The sequence below is a fragment of the Sinocyclocheilus anshuiensis genome, unplaced genomic scaffold, assembly GCF_001515605.1.
Source record: "Sinocyclocheilus anshuiensis isolate Anshui unplaced genomic scaffold, SAMN03320099.WGS_v1.1 scaffold3437, whole genome shotgun sequence".
NCBI lineage: Eukaryota > Metazoa > Chordata > Actinopteri > Cypriniformes > Cyprinidae > Sinocyclocheilus > Sinocyclocheilus anshuiensis.
In genome coordinates this window covers 21,994-41,286 of record NW_015556002.1, presented here as the reverse complement: position 1 = coordinate 41,286, position 19,293 = coordinate 21,994, and the positions used below count along the sequence as shown (strand labels likewise).

General features: G+C 38.0%; 1 protein-coding gene across 1 annotated transcript in view; it reads left to right on the top strand.

Moving 5' to 3' along the window:
• Nucleotides 1-12,810, top strand: part of muc13a (mucin 13a, cell surface associated) — a 28,031-nt gene extending 15,221 nt beyond the window's left edge. The window contains exons 9-16 of the mRNA XM_016470648.1: nt 1,966-2,100; nt 2,713-6,159; nt 6,272-6,313; nt 6,390-8,266; nt 11,982-12,046; nt 12,175-12,320; nt 12,404-12,484; nt 12,664-12,810. Coding sequence (XP_016326134.1) covers nt 1,966-2,100; nt 2,713-6,159; nt 6,272-6,313; nt 6,390-8,266; nt 11,982-12,046; nt 12,175-12,320; nt 12,404-12,484; nt 12,664-12,773 — 5,903 coding nt within the window. The 3' untranslated portion in view covers nt 12,774-12,810. The remainder of the gene's footprint in view (nt 1-1,965; nt 2,101-2,712; nt 6,160-6,271; nt 6,314-6,389; nt 8,267-11,981; nt 12,047-12,174; nt 12,321-12,403; nt 12,485-12,663) is intronic.
• Nucleotides 12,811-19,293: the final 6,483 nt, after the last annotated feature.

Genomic DNA, 19,293 nt, shown 5'->3' with positions numbered 1-19,293 from the left:
TTTAGCAGCGTGGAAGCTACTGCCAAATGTGTCTCAATGGGTCCTGCGTACTGTAGAAAGAGGCTTGGGGCTGCTCCCGCTCAGCAGCCCCACCCCTGAGCAGATCAGCCTGGTATGCATGTAACACCGCCATGGTGTGCAAACATGCGCCAACCTGATGCGCTCTGCCGGATGCGCTTTTATACTTCCTGGCGCTCACGTCACCCCGCTCGTGACGTCTCGCTGCTCCATTGGACTGATTTTACACGTGCTTCAGAACGCGGTCACGCAGGGGCGTTCCCAAAGCGAATCTCGACGCAGCTCGAGTTCCTGAAGGGGAACTGTTCATCATATAAAGTGATCAAGTCTCTTCTGAAAACTGCTCGTTTTCAATGGATTCATTTTACAATTTCTTTATGAATTTTTTGAAGCATCAAAGTCGTAGTTGTGTACACTGTCAATGGAGTTACAGAAACCCATTAGATTTCATTAGAAATATCTTAATTTGTGTTCCAAAGATGAGCAAAAGTTTTAAGGGTTCGGAGTGACATGAGGCTGAATAAATGATGACAGAATTTTAATTTTTGGGTCAACTGTCCCTTTGAGATAATAATTATCAGCTTCAGGAAAAGCAGAGAGACAATTTTTAATAAGGAAATGTTTTTGGTTTGGCCATTTTGGCATTTCTTTGTAACAGGGCCGTTAATAATAAATAAACATGGCAATGGAAAGCAACAGCATGAAAAGTAACCAAGCAAATAATATTTAAAGAACATTGATAAAAGAACATTTTAAAGGTGCAGTGTGTAATATTTAGGAGGATCTATTGACAGACATGCAATATAATATACATAACTATGTTTTCAGAGGTGTATAAAGACGTTACATAATGAACCGTCCTGTTTTTATTAACTTAGAATGAGCAATTTATATCTACATACACCGCGGGTCCCCTTACATGGAAGTCACCACCATATTTGTACAGTAGCACTTAAAGGACAGAACGCATTTCGTCACTATGTTGTTCTTGCGAATAAAACACTGACACAATGATGAACAAGTAACAATAATATTCGCCATAACATATCGATTTATTTAATAATTAAGTAAATATAATTCCTTAATTTACCTTTGTAAAGGGTCAACTGTCCCTTTGAGATAATAATTATCAGCTTCAGGAAAAGCAGAGAGACAATTTTTAATAAGGAAATGTTTTTGGTTTGGCCATTTTGGCATTTCTTTGTAACAGGGCCGTTAATAATAAATAAACATGGCAATGGAAAGCAACAGCATGAAAAGTAACCAAGCAAATAATATTTAAAGAACATTGATAAAAGAACATTTTAAAGGTGCAGTGTGTAATATTTAGGAGGATCTATTGACAGACATGCAATATAATATACATAACTATGTTTTCAGAGGTGTATAAAGACGTTACATAATGAACCGTCCTGTTTTTATTAACTTAGAATGAGCAATTTATATCTACATACACCGCGGGTCCCCTTACATGGAAGTCACCACCATATTTGTACAGTAGCACTTAAAGGACAGAACGCATTTCGTCACTATGTTGTTCTTGCGAATAAAACACTGACACAATGATGAACAAGTAACAATAATATTCGCCATAACATATCGATTTATTTAATAATTAAGTAAATATAATTCCTTAATTTACCTTTGTAAAGAAATCTCATTGCTGGCTATCTCTGCTGTCTCAGACTACGACATCTTAGTCCTGTATCGGCCACCGTAGCTTCTCTAAAGGGAAGGGTGGGCAGGAGACTGAGCCGTTGGTTGCAATTCGCAACCTCACCGCTATGCCGCTAAAATTTACACACTGCACCTTCAAGAAAGGGGGGAAAATTAAAAAAGAAAACAATCATAAAACTGATTACAAATAATATTGTTACTCTAAAAGATTTTTCATCTTTTTTATTGTTAATATTGTACACTAATTTGATGCATATTTGATACCTATAGGGGTAACGGCAATACTTCAGCCTACACAAACAGTAGCTACAACAGAGTCAGTGACAATCAGTGCAGTACAATCTGCATCATCACCTCAAGTCACAACAGAACCTTTAACGGCCAAAACTGATTCAATAACACCAAGTAAAACAACAGTGTCTGCATCAGAAACCGCACCACCAACAACAAAAATACTGACATCTAATGATATTTTTCCAGCTGCAGAGGCAACAAGCGCAACTATGTTAACATCAACAGGATCAACATCAGCATTGCCAGCAACTGCAATGGGCACAACCACAGCAGCAACTGTTAGCAATGAGACAGAAAAATTCAGGATAACTACAACAGAAGATACAGTGACAACAACAACAGCTCTAGTAGAGTCTGCTACTACACCCAAAGATTCTACCTTGGTACCAGTGACATCAGCATTGCCAGCACCTGCATTGAGCACAACCACATCATCAACTGTTAGCAATGAACCAGAAACAATCAGGATAAATACAACAAAAGATACAGTGACAACAACAACAGGTCTAGTAGAGTCTGTTACTACACCCAAAGATTCTACCTTGGTACCAGTGACATCAGCATTGCCAGCACCTGCATTGAGCACAACCACATCATCAACTGTTAGCAATGAACCAGAAACAATCAGGATAAATACAACAAAAGATACAGTGACAACAACAACAGGTCTAGTAGAGTCTGCTACTACACCCAAAGATTCTACCTTGGTACCATTGACATCAGCATTGCCAGCACCTGCATTGAGCACAACCACATCATCAACTGTTAGCAATGAACCAAAAACAATCAGGATAAATACAACAGAAGATACAGTGACAACAACAACAGGTCTAGTAGAGTCTGCTACTACACCCAAAGATTCTACCTTGGTACCAGTGACATCAGCATTGCCAGCAAATGCATTGGGCACAACAATATCAGCAACTGTTAGCAATGAGCAAGAAACAATCAGGATAACTAAAACAGAAGATAAAGTGACAACAACAACAGGTCTAGTAGAGTCTGTTACTACACCCAAAGATTCTACCTTGGTACCAGTGACATCAGCATTGCCAGCAACTGCATTGGGCACAACAACATCAGCAACTGTTAGCAATGAGCCAGAAACGATCAGAATAACTACAAAAGAAGATACAGTGACAACAACAACAGGTCTAGTAGAGTCTGCTACTACACCCAAAGATTCTACCTTGATACCAGTGACATCAGCTTTGCCAGCAACTGAATTGGGCACAACCACATCAGCAACTGTTAGCGATGAACCAGAAACAATCAGGATAAAGACAGCAGAAGATACAGTGACAACAACAACAGGTTTAGTAGAGTCTGTTACTACACCCAAAGATTCTACCTTGATACCAGTGACATCAGCTTTGCCAGCAACTGAATTGGGCACAACCACATCAGCAACTGTTAGCGATGAACCAGAAACAATCAGGATAAAGACAGCAGAAGATACAGTGACAACAACAACAGGTTTAGTAGAGTCTGTTACTACACCCAAAGATTCTACCTTGATACCAGTGACATCAGCTTTGCCAGCAACTGAATTGGGCACAACCACATCAGCAACTGTTAGCGATGAACCAGAAACAATCAGGATAAAGACAGCAGAAGATACAGTGACAACAACAACAGGTTTAGTAGAGTCTGTTACTACACCCAAAGATTCTACCTTGATACCAGTGACATCAGCTTTGCCAGCAACTGAATTGGGCACAACCACATCAGCAACTGTTAGCGATGAACCAGAAACAATCAGGATAAAGACAGCAGAAGATACAGTGACAACAACAACAGGTTTAGTAGAGTCTGTTACTACACCCAAAGATTCTACCTTGATACCAGTGACATCAGCTTTGCCAGCAACTGAATTGGGCACAACCACATCAGCAACTGTTAGCGATGAACCAGAAACAATCAGGATAAAGACAGCAGAAGATACAGTGACAACAACAACAGGTTTAGTAGAGTCTGTTACTACACCCAAAGATTCTACCTTGATACCAGTGACATCAGCTTTGCCAGCAACTGAATTGGGCACAACCACATCAGCAACTGTTAGCGATGAACCAGAAACAATCAGGATAAAGACAGCAGAAGATACAGTGACAACAACAACAGGTTTAGTAGAGTCTGTTACTACACCCAAAGATTCTACCTTGATACCAGTGACATCAGCTTTGCCAGCAACTGAATTGGGCACAACCACATCAGCAACTGTTAGCGATGAACCAGAAACAATCAGGATAAAGACAGCAGAAGATACAGTGACAACAACAACAGGTTTAGTAGAGTCTGTTACTACACCCAAAGATTCTACCTTGATACCAGTGACATCAGCTTTGCCAGCAACTGAATTGGGCACAACCACATCAGCAACTGTTAGCGATGAACCAGAAACAATCAGGATAAAGACAGCAGAAGATACAGTGACAACAACAACAGGTTTAGTAGAGTCTGTTACTACACCCAAAGATTCTACCTTGATACCAGTGACATCAGCTTTGCCAGCAACTGAATTGGGCACAACCACATCAGCAACTGTTAGCGATGAACCAGAAACAATCAGGATAAAGACAGCAGAAGATACAGTGACAACAACAACAGGTTTAGTAGAGTCTGTTACTACACCCAAAGATTCTACCTTGATACCAGTGACATCAGCTTTGCCAGCAACTGAATTGGGCACAACCACATCAGCAACTGTTAGCGATGAACCAGAAACAATCAGGATAAAGACAGCAGAAGATACAGTGACAACAACAACAGGTTTAGTAGAGTCTGTTACTACACCCAAAGATTCTACCTTGATACCAGTGACATCAGCTTTGCCAGCAACTGAATTGGGCACAACCACATCAGCAACTGTTAGCGATGAACCAGAAACAATCAGGATAAAGACAGCAGAAGATACAGTGACAACAACAACAGGTTTAGTAGAGTCTGTTACTACACCCAAAGATTCTACCTTGATACCAGTGACATCAGCTTTGCCAGCAACTGAATTGGGCACAACCACATCAGCAACTGTTAGCGATGAACCAGAAACAATCAGGATAAAGACAGCAGAAGATACAGTGACAACAACAACAGGTTTAGTAGAGTCTGTTACTACACCCAAAGATTCTACCTTGATACCAGTGACATCAGCTTTGCCAGCAACTGAATTGGGCACAACCACATCAGCAACTGTTAGCGATGAACCAGAAACAATCAGGATAAAGACAGCAGAAGATACAGTGACAACAACAACAGGTTTAGTAGAGTCTGTTACTACACCCAAAGATTCTACCTTGATACCAGTGACATCAGCTTTGCCAGCAACTGAATTGGGCACAACCACATCAGCAACTGTTAGCGATGAACCAGAAACAATCAGGATAAAGACAGCAGAAGATACAGTGACAACAACAACAGGCCTAGTAGAGTCTGCTACTACACCCAAAGCTTCAACCTTGGTACCAGTGACATCAGAATTACCAGAAACTGCATTGGGCACAACCAGATCAGCAACTGCTAGTACTGCATTGGGCACAACCAGATCAGCAACTGTTAGCAATGAACTGGAAACAATCAGTATAACTACAAGAGAAGATACAGTGACAACAACAACAACAGGCCTAGTAGAGTCTGCTACTACGCCCAAAGCTTCTAGCTTGGTACCAGTGACATCAGCTTTGCCAGCAACTGAATTGGGCACAACCACATCAGCAACTGTTAGCAATGAACCAGAAACAATAAGAATAACTACAACAGAAGATACAGTGACAACAACAACAGGCCTAGTAAAGTCTGCTACTACACCCAAAACTTCTACATTTGTAACAGTGACATCAGCGTTGCCAGCAACTGAATTGGGCACAAGCACTGCAGCAATTGTTAGCAATAAACCAGAAACAACCAGGATAAATACAACAGAAGATACAGTGACAACAACAAGAGGTCTAGCAGAGTCTGCTACTACACCCAAAGATTCTACCTTGGTACCAGTGACATCAGCATTGCCAGCACCTGCATTGGGCACAACCACATCAGCAACTGTTAGCAATGAACCAGAAACAATCAGGATAAATACAGTAGAAGATACAGTGACAACAACAACGAACCTTGGTACCAGTGACATCAGCATTGCCAGCAACTGCATTGGGCACAACCAGATCAGCAACTGTTAGCAATGATACAGAAACAATTAGAATTACTACAACAGAAGATACAGTGATAACAACAACACATCTAGTAGAGTCTGCTACTACACCCAAAGTTTCAATATTTGTACCAGTGACATCAGCATTGCCAGCAACTGCATTGGGCACAACCACAGCTGCAACTGTTAGTAATGAATTGGAAACAATCAGGATAACTACAACAGAAGAAACAAGCATTGAGCACAACCACATCATCAACTGTTAGCAATGAACCAGAAACAATCAGGATAAATACAACAGAAGATACAGTGACAACAACAACAGGTCTAGTAGAGTCTGCTACTACACCCAAAGATTCTACCTTGGTACCAGTGACATCAGCATTGCCAGAAACTGCATTGGGCACAACCACTGCAGCAACTGTTAGCAATAAACCGGAAACAATCCGAATAACTACAACAGAAGATGCAGTGACAACAACAACAGGCCTAGTAGAGTCTGCTACTACACCCAAAGTTTCAATATTTGTACCAGTGACATCAGCATTGCCAGCAACTGCATTGGGCACAACCACAGCTGCAACTGTTAGTAATGAATTGGAAACAATCAGGATAACTACAACAGAAGAAACAATGACAACAACAACAGGCCTAGTAGAGTCTGCTACTACACGCAAAGCTTCAACCTTGGTACCAGTGACATCAGCATTACCAGCAACTGCATTGGGCACAACCACATCAGCAACTGTTAGAGAAGAACCAGAATCAACCACGACTACTCAAGCTAAGGTTTCGTCTACTGTATTACATTCTGTGGCAGTAGATACAGCCACAACAACAGTCCTTGAAGAGTCTGCTACTGCACCCAAAACTTCAACCTTGGTACCAGTGACATCTCAAGTCACAACCGAACCCTCACCAGCCCAAAACGAAACTACAACATTAATGTCAGTGAAGCCAGTAACAGTGGCTCATACCTTAGAAGTCTCCAACACTGCCAAAAGTGTGACACAAGAACCTAAAACACATGCTGACAGTGGTTCTTCATCAGCAGGAATAAGTACATTAAGAGAATCTGGTACAACAGAATCAACATTTGCTCCAACTACAACAGCACGAATAACAGAGGCATCATCACCTTTAACTGAAGCAAGTGAAGTAAAGACAACAACTGCAAGAACATCCAGATCTACAGAATCATCTGCAGAAGCCCAAATAACAAGTGCAACCATTGCACCATCATCAGGAATGACATCAGCATTGCCAGCAACTGCAGCAGGGACAGTCACAGCAGCAACTGTTAGAAATGAACCGGAAACAATCAGGACAACTTCAACAGAAGATACAGTGAAAACAACAGGCCTAGTAGAGTCTGCTACTACACCCAAAGATTCTACCTTGGTACCAGTGACATCAGCATTGCCAACTGAATTGGGCACAACCACATCAGCAACTGTTAGCAATGAACCGGAAACAATCAGGATAACTACAACAGAAGATACAGTGACAACAACAGGCCTAGTAGAATCTGCTACTACACTCAAAGCTTCAACCTTGGTACAGGTGACATCAGCATTGCCAGCAACTGCAGCGAACACGACCACAGCAGCAACCGTTAGCAATGAACCAGAATCAACCAAGACTACACTAGCTCAAGTTTCATCTACTGTGATACATTCTGTGGCAGTAGGTACAGTTACAACAACAACATCAACAACAAGCTTAGTAAAGTCTGCTACTGCACCAAAAGCTTCAACCTTTGTACCAGTGACATCAGCATTGACAGCAACTGCATCAAGGACAACAGCAGCAGCAACTGTTAGAAATAAACCAGAATCAACCAAGACTACACTAGCTAAGGGTTCATCTACTGTATTAAATTCTACAACAGTATATACAACAACATCGACAACAACAACAACACTAACGTCAGTAAAGCCAGTAACAGAGGCTCATACCTCATATGTGTCCACTGTAGCACCAACAACAGAGGGCACAAATACTGATCCTCCTACCCTTGACGAGGGAAGCATACACTTAAGATTCAGTCTAAATGAAACTTTCAGTGAAATATATAACAACCACTCATCCCCTGAATTCATTGCATTGGCATCCCATGTGGTAACTGTGGTAAGTCTAACTTATTTCAAACATTTACAAGCATAAATACCATTTAGTTATCTGATACACGGAAAGCTTTTTAACATTCAGTTTTTCTTGACTACTAACACACAATTCATGAAGTAATTCACCATTTTCTTACAGCTAGAAACAAAATCTCAAAACTACACACCAACTTGTACAAACCTCAGACTTCTGAATCCAAATATTTAAAAGCAAATAGTTTAGGCAAAACTCTCTTTTGTCAGAATCAAACTCTGGCCTCATATGACACACAAACCTGACAAATGCAGAGACTACTCCAGTACCTAGAGAACACTAGTTAGGTCAATTCAAAACACTATTACAAAAACCTCCTTTTGGGAATCAGGAATTATTTTGCAAGTCAATGTCTATTACAGTATACTACATAAAAAGAGGGGTGCAGATACAGTGAAATTTAGCAATAAGCTTTAAGAAAAGTTTTTTTCCCCAATATTTTTATTGGCATTTTGTCAGGACAGTATGATTTTCACTTACATCAAAATGATCAACAAACAACAAAATGTCCTTACCATGTAAAACCCCAAACCTTAAACATCCCTACCAAGGGAGAAAGAAAAAACAGAAAAAAAAAACACACAGATGTATAATATTTTCTCATAATTAGCATTCTTTGATGTTCTAAGATAGACATTTCTTAAGTATTTTGCGAGTCTGTATTAGAGGGACAAAGCAATGAAACCAACAATGTTGGGGCTTTAATGAAATTCAAGAAAAGATCCCAGGTGCTACTGAAGGTCTTAAGGGAACCTTGAAGCATAAACCTTAATTTCTCCAATTTAATGCAAAAAATATATCTTGTATCCATCTATTGTGAGTATGGGAAGTGGCACACCTCCATTTAAGGAGAATGTTCCTTTTAGCTAATAGAGTGGTAAAAGCAACCACTTGAGCAATGGGACTAAAGTAAGTAGTGTATGGTAAAATACCAAAAACAACTGTCAATGGATTGGGACTCAGTTCAACATTAAGTGCTTCTCCCAGTGTGTCAAATACGTTGCATCAAAAGGTTACTAATCGAGGACATGACCAGAACATGTGTACATGATCTGCTGGAACTTGTCTAGAATGGTTGCAAGCGTCATTCTTGTCTGGAAAAGATTAGATAATTTAGATAATTGTGCATTTGTCAGGTGAGCTCTGTAAAGTACCTTGCATTGTATCAAACCATGCCTGGCGCAGATTGATGACGAGTGCACCTGATATAAGATGTATGACCACTGGTCATCGGCAGGGTGCAAATTATGGGGGGGTCTGACACCCCTAAAGAAGGCTTGATCCCTCCTGATGGATGTCAAAACGAGATGTAGGGGGGGTCAGATAGAACGTAGGCTAGCCTATGCATAATATGGAGATTTACTTGTAAATATTAATATGTACTTCTATAGCTCTGACTGATTTTAAAAATGTAATGTTGGCAGCCCCTGAAATGGATCGTACTGACATTACCTGAGCGGTTGAAGAATACGCTACAGCGCTCATTCAAAGACATGCATTTATTGCTTGGACGGAGCAAGAACACCTGAAATGCATGTGCAGATTCAGTCGAGAGATAAAGTTTACCCTCTTCAACTTAATGCTGTTGAACTGAATTTACGGAGCAAACTATTTGCTAAAATAACCACAACATTAACAGCAACGCTAAAATACAAGCGTGTGGTAATGTTAGTCAGATGTGCATGAAAGTTGCAAGTGTTAATATAACAAACACTGTGTGTTTTCTTTCAGAATCATCATTGGCGTTTAGAAAGACAAAAATAGGTTACATAAAAGTTTTTACCTACAGTAAAAATGAAGATACGGTGTGAATAATTACATTTTAGACACATTGTCAGTCATTTCGCCAACAAAAATAAGGAGAACTGTTGTGCATCTCTGATCAACACACAGAATCCACGTTTTTAAACGAATCGACTGAATCAATGATTTAGTGAGCCATTCATAAAGGCGGTCACTTGCTTCGTTTCTGAATGAATCAGCTGTTTGAACAAATTGATTGAAGAATGACTGAATCATTCACTTATTAAGACAGGGATTTGTCACCACCTACTGGCGCTTTTAGTTTTATATTTAGAGTATTGTTTTAAAAAAAATAATTTTATATTTTACTAGCCTATTTATTTTTATTTTTGTATGTTGAATTAAAATATTTCTTTCTAAAGCTACTTTTTTTGTAATGTCTATGTAGTGTTTTTTTTTGTTAATTAATTTTATATTTTACTAGCCTATTTATTTTTATTTTTGTATGTTGAATTAAAATATTTCTTTCTAAAGCTACTTTTTTTGTAATGTCTATGTAGTGTTTTTTTTTGTTAATTAACAAAATAACTATTATCTTTAATAACAACTTTATCTTTAATTAATCGGCACATGATGTGCATGTTAATGAATGAATCTTATTAATTTTAGATTATTTTGAATAATTAATTGGCACATTATGTAATTAATTACATTAAAAAAAAACAATCACTTGATAGCCCTAATTAAAAATAATTTTATTATGTTCTGATAAATTATATTTATCTCCCCCCTCCCCCCATCGGAAATAGGAATAGAAAGGTCTAGACCCCGCGGTCCGTTCGCCACGGGGCCCGGTGCGACCGCATCAGTTGCACCGCCCAAAGGATGGCCTTGGCTGGAAATTTGGAAGAGACAGAAACTTTCTCTGCCTTCCCTAGACAGTCGTTCTGCAAAAATACAGTACATGTGTGAACTACTTGGCTACAAATCAATTCGGCAGTTACGAGTTTGAGGGTGTACAACGTGCTACAGTATTTACTGTACACAGAATAGTGAAAGATCCCTCATCTTCTACTATGTACTGTAATTATAATGTATGTTTAAGTTGTATAAAAACCCTGTAGCTTACCCTGTAGGCCAACATCTTATCAGAAACAAATCTCCAGACAGACAGACAAACAGGCAGCCATAGATAGATAGATAGATAGATAGATAGATAGCTGCCCACATTTCACATTGCTTTCTTTCTCCCTCCCCTTTTGTGCAAATTACATTAGTGAAAAAATGTTCTTCCTCCATATTTTACACCATTGCATTTTCACAATCATGACAGAAAACAACAAACTGCAACAAATACGATAGATAGAGAAATGTGTATTAATGAAACTGCAAAAGCTAACTAGGTTCAAGTATTACAAGGAACCTATCATTTACTACAACTCGGCTCCCTAACAAGAAATTCACGATTATAATGTGAGAAGTTCATGTGAAATTTCCAAGTCGGCTACTCATGTTTACTCTAATTCTGATAGCATGTGAAGGCAGAATTAACGACAAAGTGTAGAATTAACTGTAAAAGACATAGCGCCACTAGGTGGCTCCAAAAGCTAAACAATGACACTCGTAGCATATCCACCCATTCTCCAAACCGCTTGTCCGGTGTAGGGTGGTGGTGGTAATTGCTGGAGTCTGCTCATATCATGCTGAAAAGTTATTCCAAAAGCAAATTAAATTACTTCAAGTAAAGGTTTTTTAATAGACAAATAAACATAAAAGAGACATTATTCCTGTTATACTGTTCAAAATATCTGCAAATGCCAATAGAATTAGCATTTTTATTTACATGAGAGGAGTGCATATTATTATTATTATTATTATATTAGGATAAATTTCAGGCTGTACTCTATTTATAATAAAAAAATATATTTTTCATCACGTGCAGATAAACAGAATTTACAGGGCAAGCAATCTCAGAGGATACAGGCGATGTAGAGTCAACTCTTTCGTGTAAGCATGTCAGCTGTGATCTTTCAAATTCATCATAAAGATGTCCAGGATATTTTTAATAATTGGATCACATTTTTATAGGACACTGGGGGTTATTATTATTTGTTTGTTTGTTTTTTTATTTCCAGGAGGGGCTCCATTAAAGTTGATATGACTCTTATCTTTGAGAATTCTTCTACAGTCCCAAGCTCATTTGAGGTAGAGGGAATTCTTAATGGGACCGCTGTGAATGGTACCATACTTTTGGACATCATACTTGATACTATCAAAGCAGGTGAGTGTGTGAAGTACAATTGACAAATTAGCATAACAATGAAATCGTTAAAATGTTTCATGTGTGCACATTTTATATTACAGGGGAAGTAGTTACTTCTAGTACACCACCGCCTGCCACAAATGCAACTTTTGAATCTACCACCATGAAATCAAGTACCAATGGTATTTTCCAACAAATACTGTTTCATTGTTAAATAGTATTTTATTTAATACTTTTAAATACATAACATACACTATTTAGAATATATCATGTAGTGTGTAATGTACTGAACACCCCTGAGAACTCAATACCATAGCCTATATTCTTATTTTATATTTTTCTGTACTTCTTACTTTTTCAGAGTACACAAACACCACGTCTAGTGCCTTTCCATGGATGGTACGCTGTTCACTAATGACTATATCTCCAGCTATTACTGTTTTATTAGCACAAACTTTGATGTGTTTGTAATTTAAAGTGTACTAGGAAAGTTCACAAAAGAAATAAAATGAAGGATACTTTGTTTAATATATTTAAGCTGATTTTGTTAGTGAAGAATGGACAAATGTTTTAGAAGTTTATTTTATGACATAGTTTTTTAGTACCCTACTAAATATCTAGTAGGGTATATATTATATCTACATATCCTATAGCATAGTAGACAGATATAGTATTGTAACGAGGAGACGTGACAACGGGGTTGAGGATTTAAGTGCAGGCTTTATTTAGAGTGTAGTCGGACAGGCAGGGTCAAAACACCAGCAAAACAGTACATCCAGGGTAATCCAAAAGAGTAATCCAAAGAACAGGCAGTCAACTATCACAAACCAGGTAAACAGTCCAAGAATAAAACACGAAGGCAAGACAAGGCAGAAACTAGACAACATAGGCTAAACAATAATCAGCAATGACTCTGGACGGTCAGCTGTGACGTGATGAGACTCTGGACGATCAGCTGAGATGTGACGAGGCTCTGGAACGGCGGCCATCTTTTGGGAAGTCTCTGAGCTGACGGACATTTTGCAAACAGTCTCTGTGTTGGCAGCAATTTTATAAAAAGGCTCCTCAGCAACTCCCACAGTGAAGGGGGAACCACACATTTATATAGTATTCACCGACCACAAGTTACTATCCACACATTACTAATACTAATGTTAATATTAACTAAAAAAAACTACTACTAAATAAAATAACTAATTAGGCTACATCATTGATAGATTTTAAAAAATGTCATATTAGTAATGGTCAGTCCTTCATCTGAGAAGGACTAGTAATCAGGGATTTGTGCAAATGCATTTGTTTGTGTCAGATTAAATTTCATGTATTTATGTAACACATATTCTACATTAAAAATACATTTAGAATGAACAATAACTTCTGTACAAAGAGTAAAAAAAACAACAAAAAAACATACCTAATGCAGAAAAGCCACCTCTTTTTCCGAATTGCGAATTGATGACCACTGTCTTTCTTTCAACTCTTCTGATACATTTTCAGTCAAATCGTTCTCTGTGTGCTAGATCGGAGCCAGTTTTTTATTCTCCTCATAACTGAGAAATTTATTTCTGATGTAGCCGAACCAACGGGCAGCATGAGTGCAAGCTGCAGTAGTATGAAAAAGTTTGGATATTTGTCCTTCCGTACTTCATCTTTAAGTTTCTCAAGAGTGATCGGCGATGCGATTGCACATTTCACAAGATCCATTTCAGCTGTCTCAAGCTGAGGGTGAATCTTAAGGCTTGCGTACATGCTTAGTAGAGGACTGATGCCATTTTTCTCACAACTGAATACTGTGTCACACGCCACACTCGAGGCCAACGCTTCATGTGAATATCGCCTGTCCAATTCAGCCAGCAGTGACTCAGTCCATCATATTTTTATTCGCGGGTTTATTAAAAAATACAATGAATTTCCATTATTCAGTTAACTTGCTAAAGCGGGAAAACAATGAAAAGAGTGTCCTCTCATGTAGCCTATCGCAACAAGTTAAGAATCATGATGAGTCGCGGCTCGTGAGGATGGGGCTTAAATATCATAGAAATTAATTTAGCCCAAAACTTACTTATTCTATCCACTAAAATAATAAGATAATACAAATAAAATGAGAAAATATAAATTATCTCATTTTTATATTTTATTCATAGCTCAGACAAAATCATGATTGGCTCTCGACAACTCGGCCCGGAAAATGGAAGAAACAAAATCACTCAAAATGTGCTTGTAAATTACAAAGAAACAGCAAGCAACACCAATCTTTGTTTTATTTACAACCTCAAAAAGTTTTTTTTTTGTAGGGTAGGTTGTAACAAACTCCTTGTACAGTTTAAAGATTAAAAACTAATGTAATTTGTAGCGGATAAATTATGAAAATGTATATCAAAGTTTGGGACAGTCAAAAAAAAGTGGTTGAACCATCCCCTACATTATTCATGCATTGTATTACATTGCACTTGACAGCTTGTCCACATCTCCCTGCAATTTTGTGTGATCTGATGTTTTCTAAAAGTCATTTTGAAGATATGGGAACAGGCCGAATGTCAGTTCTTCATGCTGTCACAGATCAAAAAGTGGATTCACTTAGATACAGTCTTTATTTGTGAAGTTTTTGCAGCACTGAATTTACAAACGGAACAGGATTCCCCCTTCATTTTATTAAACATTAGTACTTCATAAAACATAATACAGAGCATTTATTAGAACATCTTTTATTTACTTAAAAGATTAAATACATAGATTTCACATCTTCAGAATGGTAAAGATATTTATTGTTCAATTGATTTTCAAAAGAGCAAAACAATCTCAATTTTGAATTTCAACATAATAGCTCTATAGGTAACTTTCACTTGTGCCATTCCTGTGGCATAGAGAAATGTTCAGATTTGGTTTCAATAAATCAATCCTCATTATTTCTCCAGCCCAGTGAGTGTACACATGCACAAACAATGTGCTTTTTGTAAATCAGAAACCAAAATACCATAACTCATACATACCATACGTATCACCAGGCTCTATACGTGGCAAGAAAGACTAGTAAATGTTACAGCTAGATCATAACTTGGCTTGTTTTGCTTTGTGACTTGCTAATTCTTAATGTGACCAAAATGATCAAAAATGTCACAATCATTTTGCAGTAGCATGATTTTATTTGTGAAGGTGATGCTTAGTACATGAAGACAACAGAAGTGATGCTAGCGTCATCCAGAAAGCAGTGAGCATACTAGCCAGGACTGGAGACTTGTTAGCTGTAAAAAAAAATAAAATAAATGCTCATTCCCCTTAGAGACCACAAAGCATCTTAAAACATCTTTGGAATTTATTCATTAATTCATGGTTTGCCCTTGCTGATTTTAGACACAACAGGGTATCTTCCTGCCCCCACTACTTTCATTCTCATGTTGCTTATATTTCTTTAAGTGTTCAACCACAATCTCAATCTCAACCACAAGTAGCTTTTAGCACCTCCCAACACGATTTGTGTGTGTGTGTCATCAAACATGAATGTTTATGTCAGGATTGACAATGTAACAGACAAGTATCAAACAATAACAACAACAACAAAAGCATCTGTAAATACACACTGAGCACTGGTTGTGATCAGTAGCATTGATGGATGTGGTATCAGCTGCAAAGCTGAAATTTCCAGTTGCAATTGCTTCAGTAAAGGTTTTTGTCACTTCCGTCACATTAGGACTAGTGTTGTTTGTGTTGTCAAACTCAAAGACAGAATCTGCCACAATGGAGCCCTGACTGTGGGGAACAACCATGTTGAAACACAGTCAGTCATAATTGACCAACAAACAACTGAATGACAAAATAGAACAATCACATGGTCACATGATTAACAAACTGATTAACCAAACAACTATAAAGCAAAAAAAAAAAAAAATTGTATACATCTATTTTGATGAAATTTAAACCAGGTATTTGCGAATTACTAAGTGAATGTAGCCTACTGTTTTACTTGAATTTTCTAATCCTCATGCGGAAGAAGTTTGGAAAACGTCTCTTGTAAATTAGAGTAAACTATAAAAGATAGATAAATAATCATAAAGGCATGTTATTTACATACAAGAGTGTCATTTCTGTTTTTCAGATCAAATTTTGCTGCAAGAAATGTAGTGTTTAGTTTAGGTAGACTAAAAAGTAAGTATTTAGCATGTTTTTACAGCATGTAAAAACATATATGACCAATTGTATTTATTTTTAACATTGCCAATACACAGAATTACCGGTATCTACTGATATTGCAACCAATAACCAAGGGCCTGTAAGAAATTATAGTCTGCCTCGACCCAGCTTCCACTCCAAATTGTGTATTAAACTATGCTCCTTTCTCTACAAAGAGCTTAATTATCATATAGATAGTTCTTTCCGATCTTAATCATATGTAAATAGTACCTCCGGAGCGATAATTTGTCACTTATAGCGTGGGAGAAGCAGCAGGTCGTCAAGAACCATCTGCTGACCAAAAGGGTACATGAAATAACTGCTATGGATTCTGTTTAATCTTATCACCTTAACATTTGGTTGTTCCCACTTGAGTCTACCGAAGATGTGGGAACGGAAGGCTATCACTTTCATTGTCATCCGCAATTTACATTTAAAACGAAACTTAATTTACATGTTGAGCGGGAAGATGAACGTAATACTGTATAAAATGATTGAGCTTAGGATGTTCGGGGTTCAGTCTGACTCCGTCGAACCCAAGGTACTACATGTACTTTGTCACTACTATTCTGTAATAAAAGTTATTCTTCATCAAGATCTTCGACGTCTTCACTTTTTCTCACAGGCCCTATTTTAAATATCTAAGCGCAAGGTCTAAAGCGCAAGGCGCAGGTGCACTTGGGCGTGTCCGAATCCACTTTTGCTAGTTTAAAGATGGGAAAAACGGTGGCGCGACCGGCACATGGTCTAAAAGGGTTGCCCCTATTCTCTTAATGAGTAATGGGTGTGTTTTGGGCATAACGTGCAATAAACCAATCAGAGTCTCATCTCCCATTCCCTTTAAGAGCCAGTTGCGCTTGCGCCATGGCGATTTTGCCATTTACACGTGGAATTTGCAAGCGCAAAGACAGAACGCATCTCCAGAGATGAAACAGAGCTGCTTGTGCGTGAGCAAATAGGTAGCCTAATTCTGATACATGCAATGACTATCCATTATGACATGTAGGCATTTTTATATTTATGTAGCCTACACAATAATAATCTTTTACTCTGTAATCCTTTAATTTTTTATATTTGGCATGTTTGTGTGCTGCTGCGCGTCACTGTGTGTGTAATAAGCAGAGTGTACACGCATTGTGCACCCACCTATAGGCTACTAATGCGCTCTTTAAATAAAAAAAATTTAAAAAAAACTGCGCCATTGACTTTAGACCAGGTTTTAGTTGGTCAATGGTGCAGTCTATTTCAGTTGCCTCAAAATAGCAACGCGCCAACAATGCGCCTGAACACACCTCGTTTTCAGACCAGCACACCCATGAGCGCACAAATGGGTTTAAATGCATTTGCTATTAAACAGTGTGGCCCAGGACGTGAAAATGATAACAGCATCGGGCTGAAACTACCAAAAAACACGTGCGCATACATCCGGCGCAATGCGGTCTATGATAGAGCCCCATGCCTTACTGGAGAAAAAATATGACAGCATTGGTGATGTTCTCTGTCAGCTTTATGGTCTCAGGATCAGAGAGATTGGAGTAGTTTTCCTTGAAGGCTTGAAGGATTCTGAACACTACATTAATTGTTGCAAGTTTAGCAGGTGTAGAGACTGTTGTAGCTGCTGTAGTGGTAGTTTGATTTGTATTTGCAGTTTGATTTGCAGCTGTTGCAGGTGCTGCTGGAGGTGCTTTTATTTTGGGTCAAATTAAAATGGGATACAGGTCAACAAAAATGTCTCAAGTAATGCGACCTTGAGGCCTTATTTAACGACTGTAAAATATTATTACATTAAGATAAATCTGTAAACACGCACTGACCAGCAGTTGTTGTGACCTCAGTAATTCTGGTGAGATTGGTAAGGATTTTGAAGGCAAAATTTCCATTATGCAAGATTTGTGTCAGGTTTGCCACAATAGGCTTGGAGTCACTGCTGTTAAAGTAAAGCTTTCCATCTACCACAATGGAGCCATTCCTGAGAGGGCACACAACATGCAAATAATAAACGAATGAACTGGGTGAACAAATAGTTACTTGACTTGCAAAAGTAACTATACAACCAACCATTCAAGCACTAAACCAAACAATCAATACATGTATAACTTAATTTAACATGATGTGACTAAAAAAGCATTGGTTACATTTTTTCAGTTTCGTTCTCTTTCACCTGAATTGCAGAATATCAAAGCATTCATTTTTTTAAGGTGAGTGTAAACTGGCGTAACCTACAAAAGATTAACAAACAGGTTAAGACGTTTATCCATACAGCTCTACAGCTATTGATACATTTAATTAAAGTTTTCATTTATTTTTATTATACTACTTGATCAAATCTTGTATTGTCCTCTTATACTGCAAACAATTGTAAACGTTTTATTTTGCAATGTGGAAGAAGAATAACAAAGGTGCAATAAATGGTAAAACTAAACCAGTGTATTTATAAATATTATATTAAATGATAATCAGAGGCGGACAAAGTACTCAACTCCATTACTTGAGTGAAAGTTTCAAAGCTGCTACATAGTAACAACTTTCTACTTCGAGGACCTTGATAGAAATGTAGTGGAGTGAAAAGTACAATATTTGTCTTTCAAATGTAGTGAAGTTAAAGTCATAAGTTCCCAGAAAAAATAATACTCAAGTAAAGTACAGATACTCAAAAAGTGTACTTAAGTACAATACTCAAGTAAATGTACTTAGTTACTGTCCGCCTCTGATTATAATATTATGATAAGAACTACCAGTTTGCAATATCAAGTAGCATACCAGGCTGGTTTTGTATACAGCTTAAATAACTGGGAGCGGATGATGCTGGAAGCCTCGCACATTC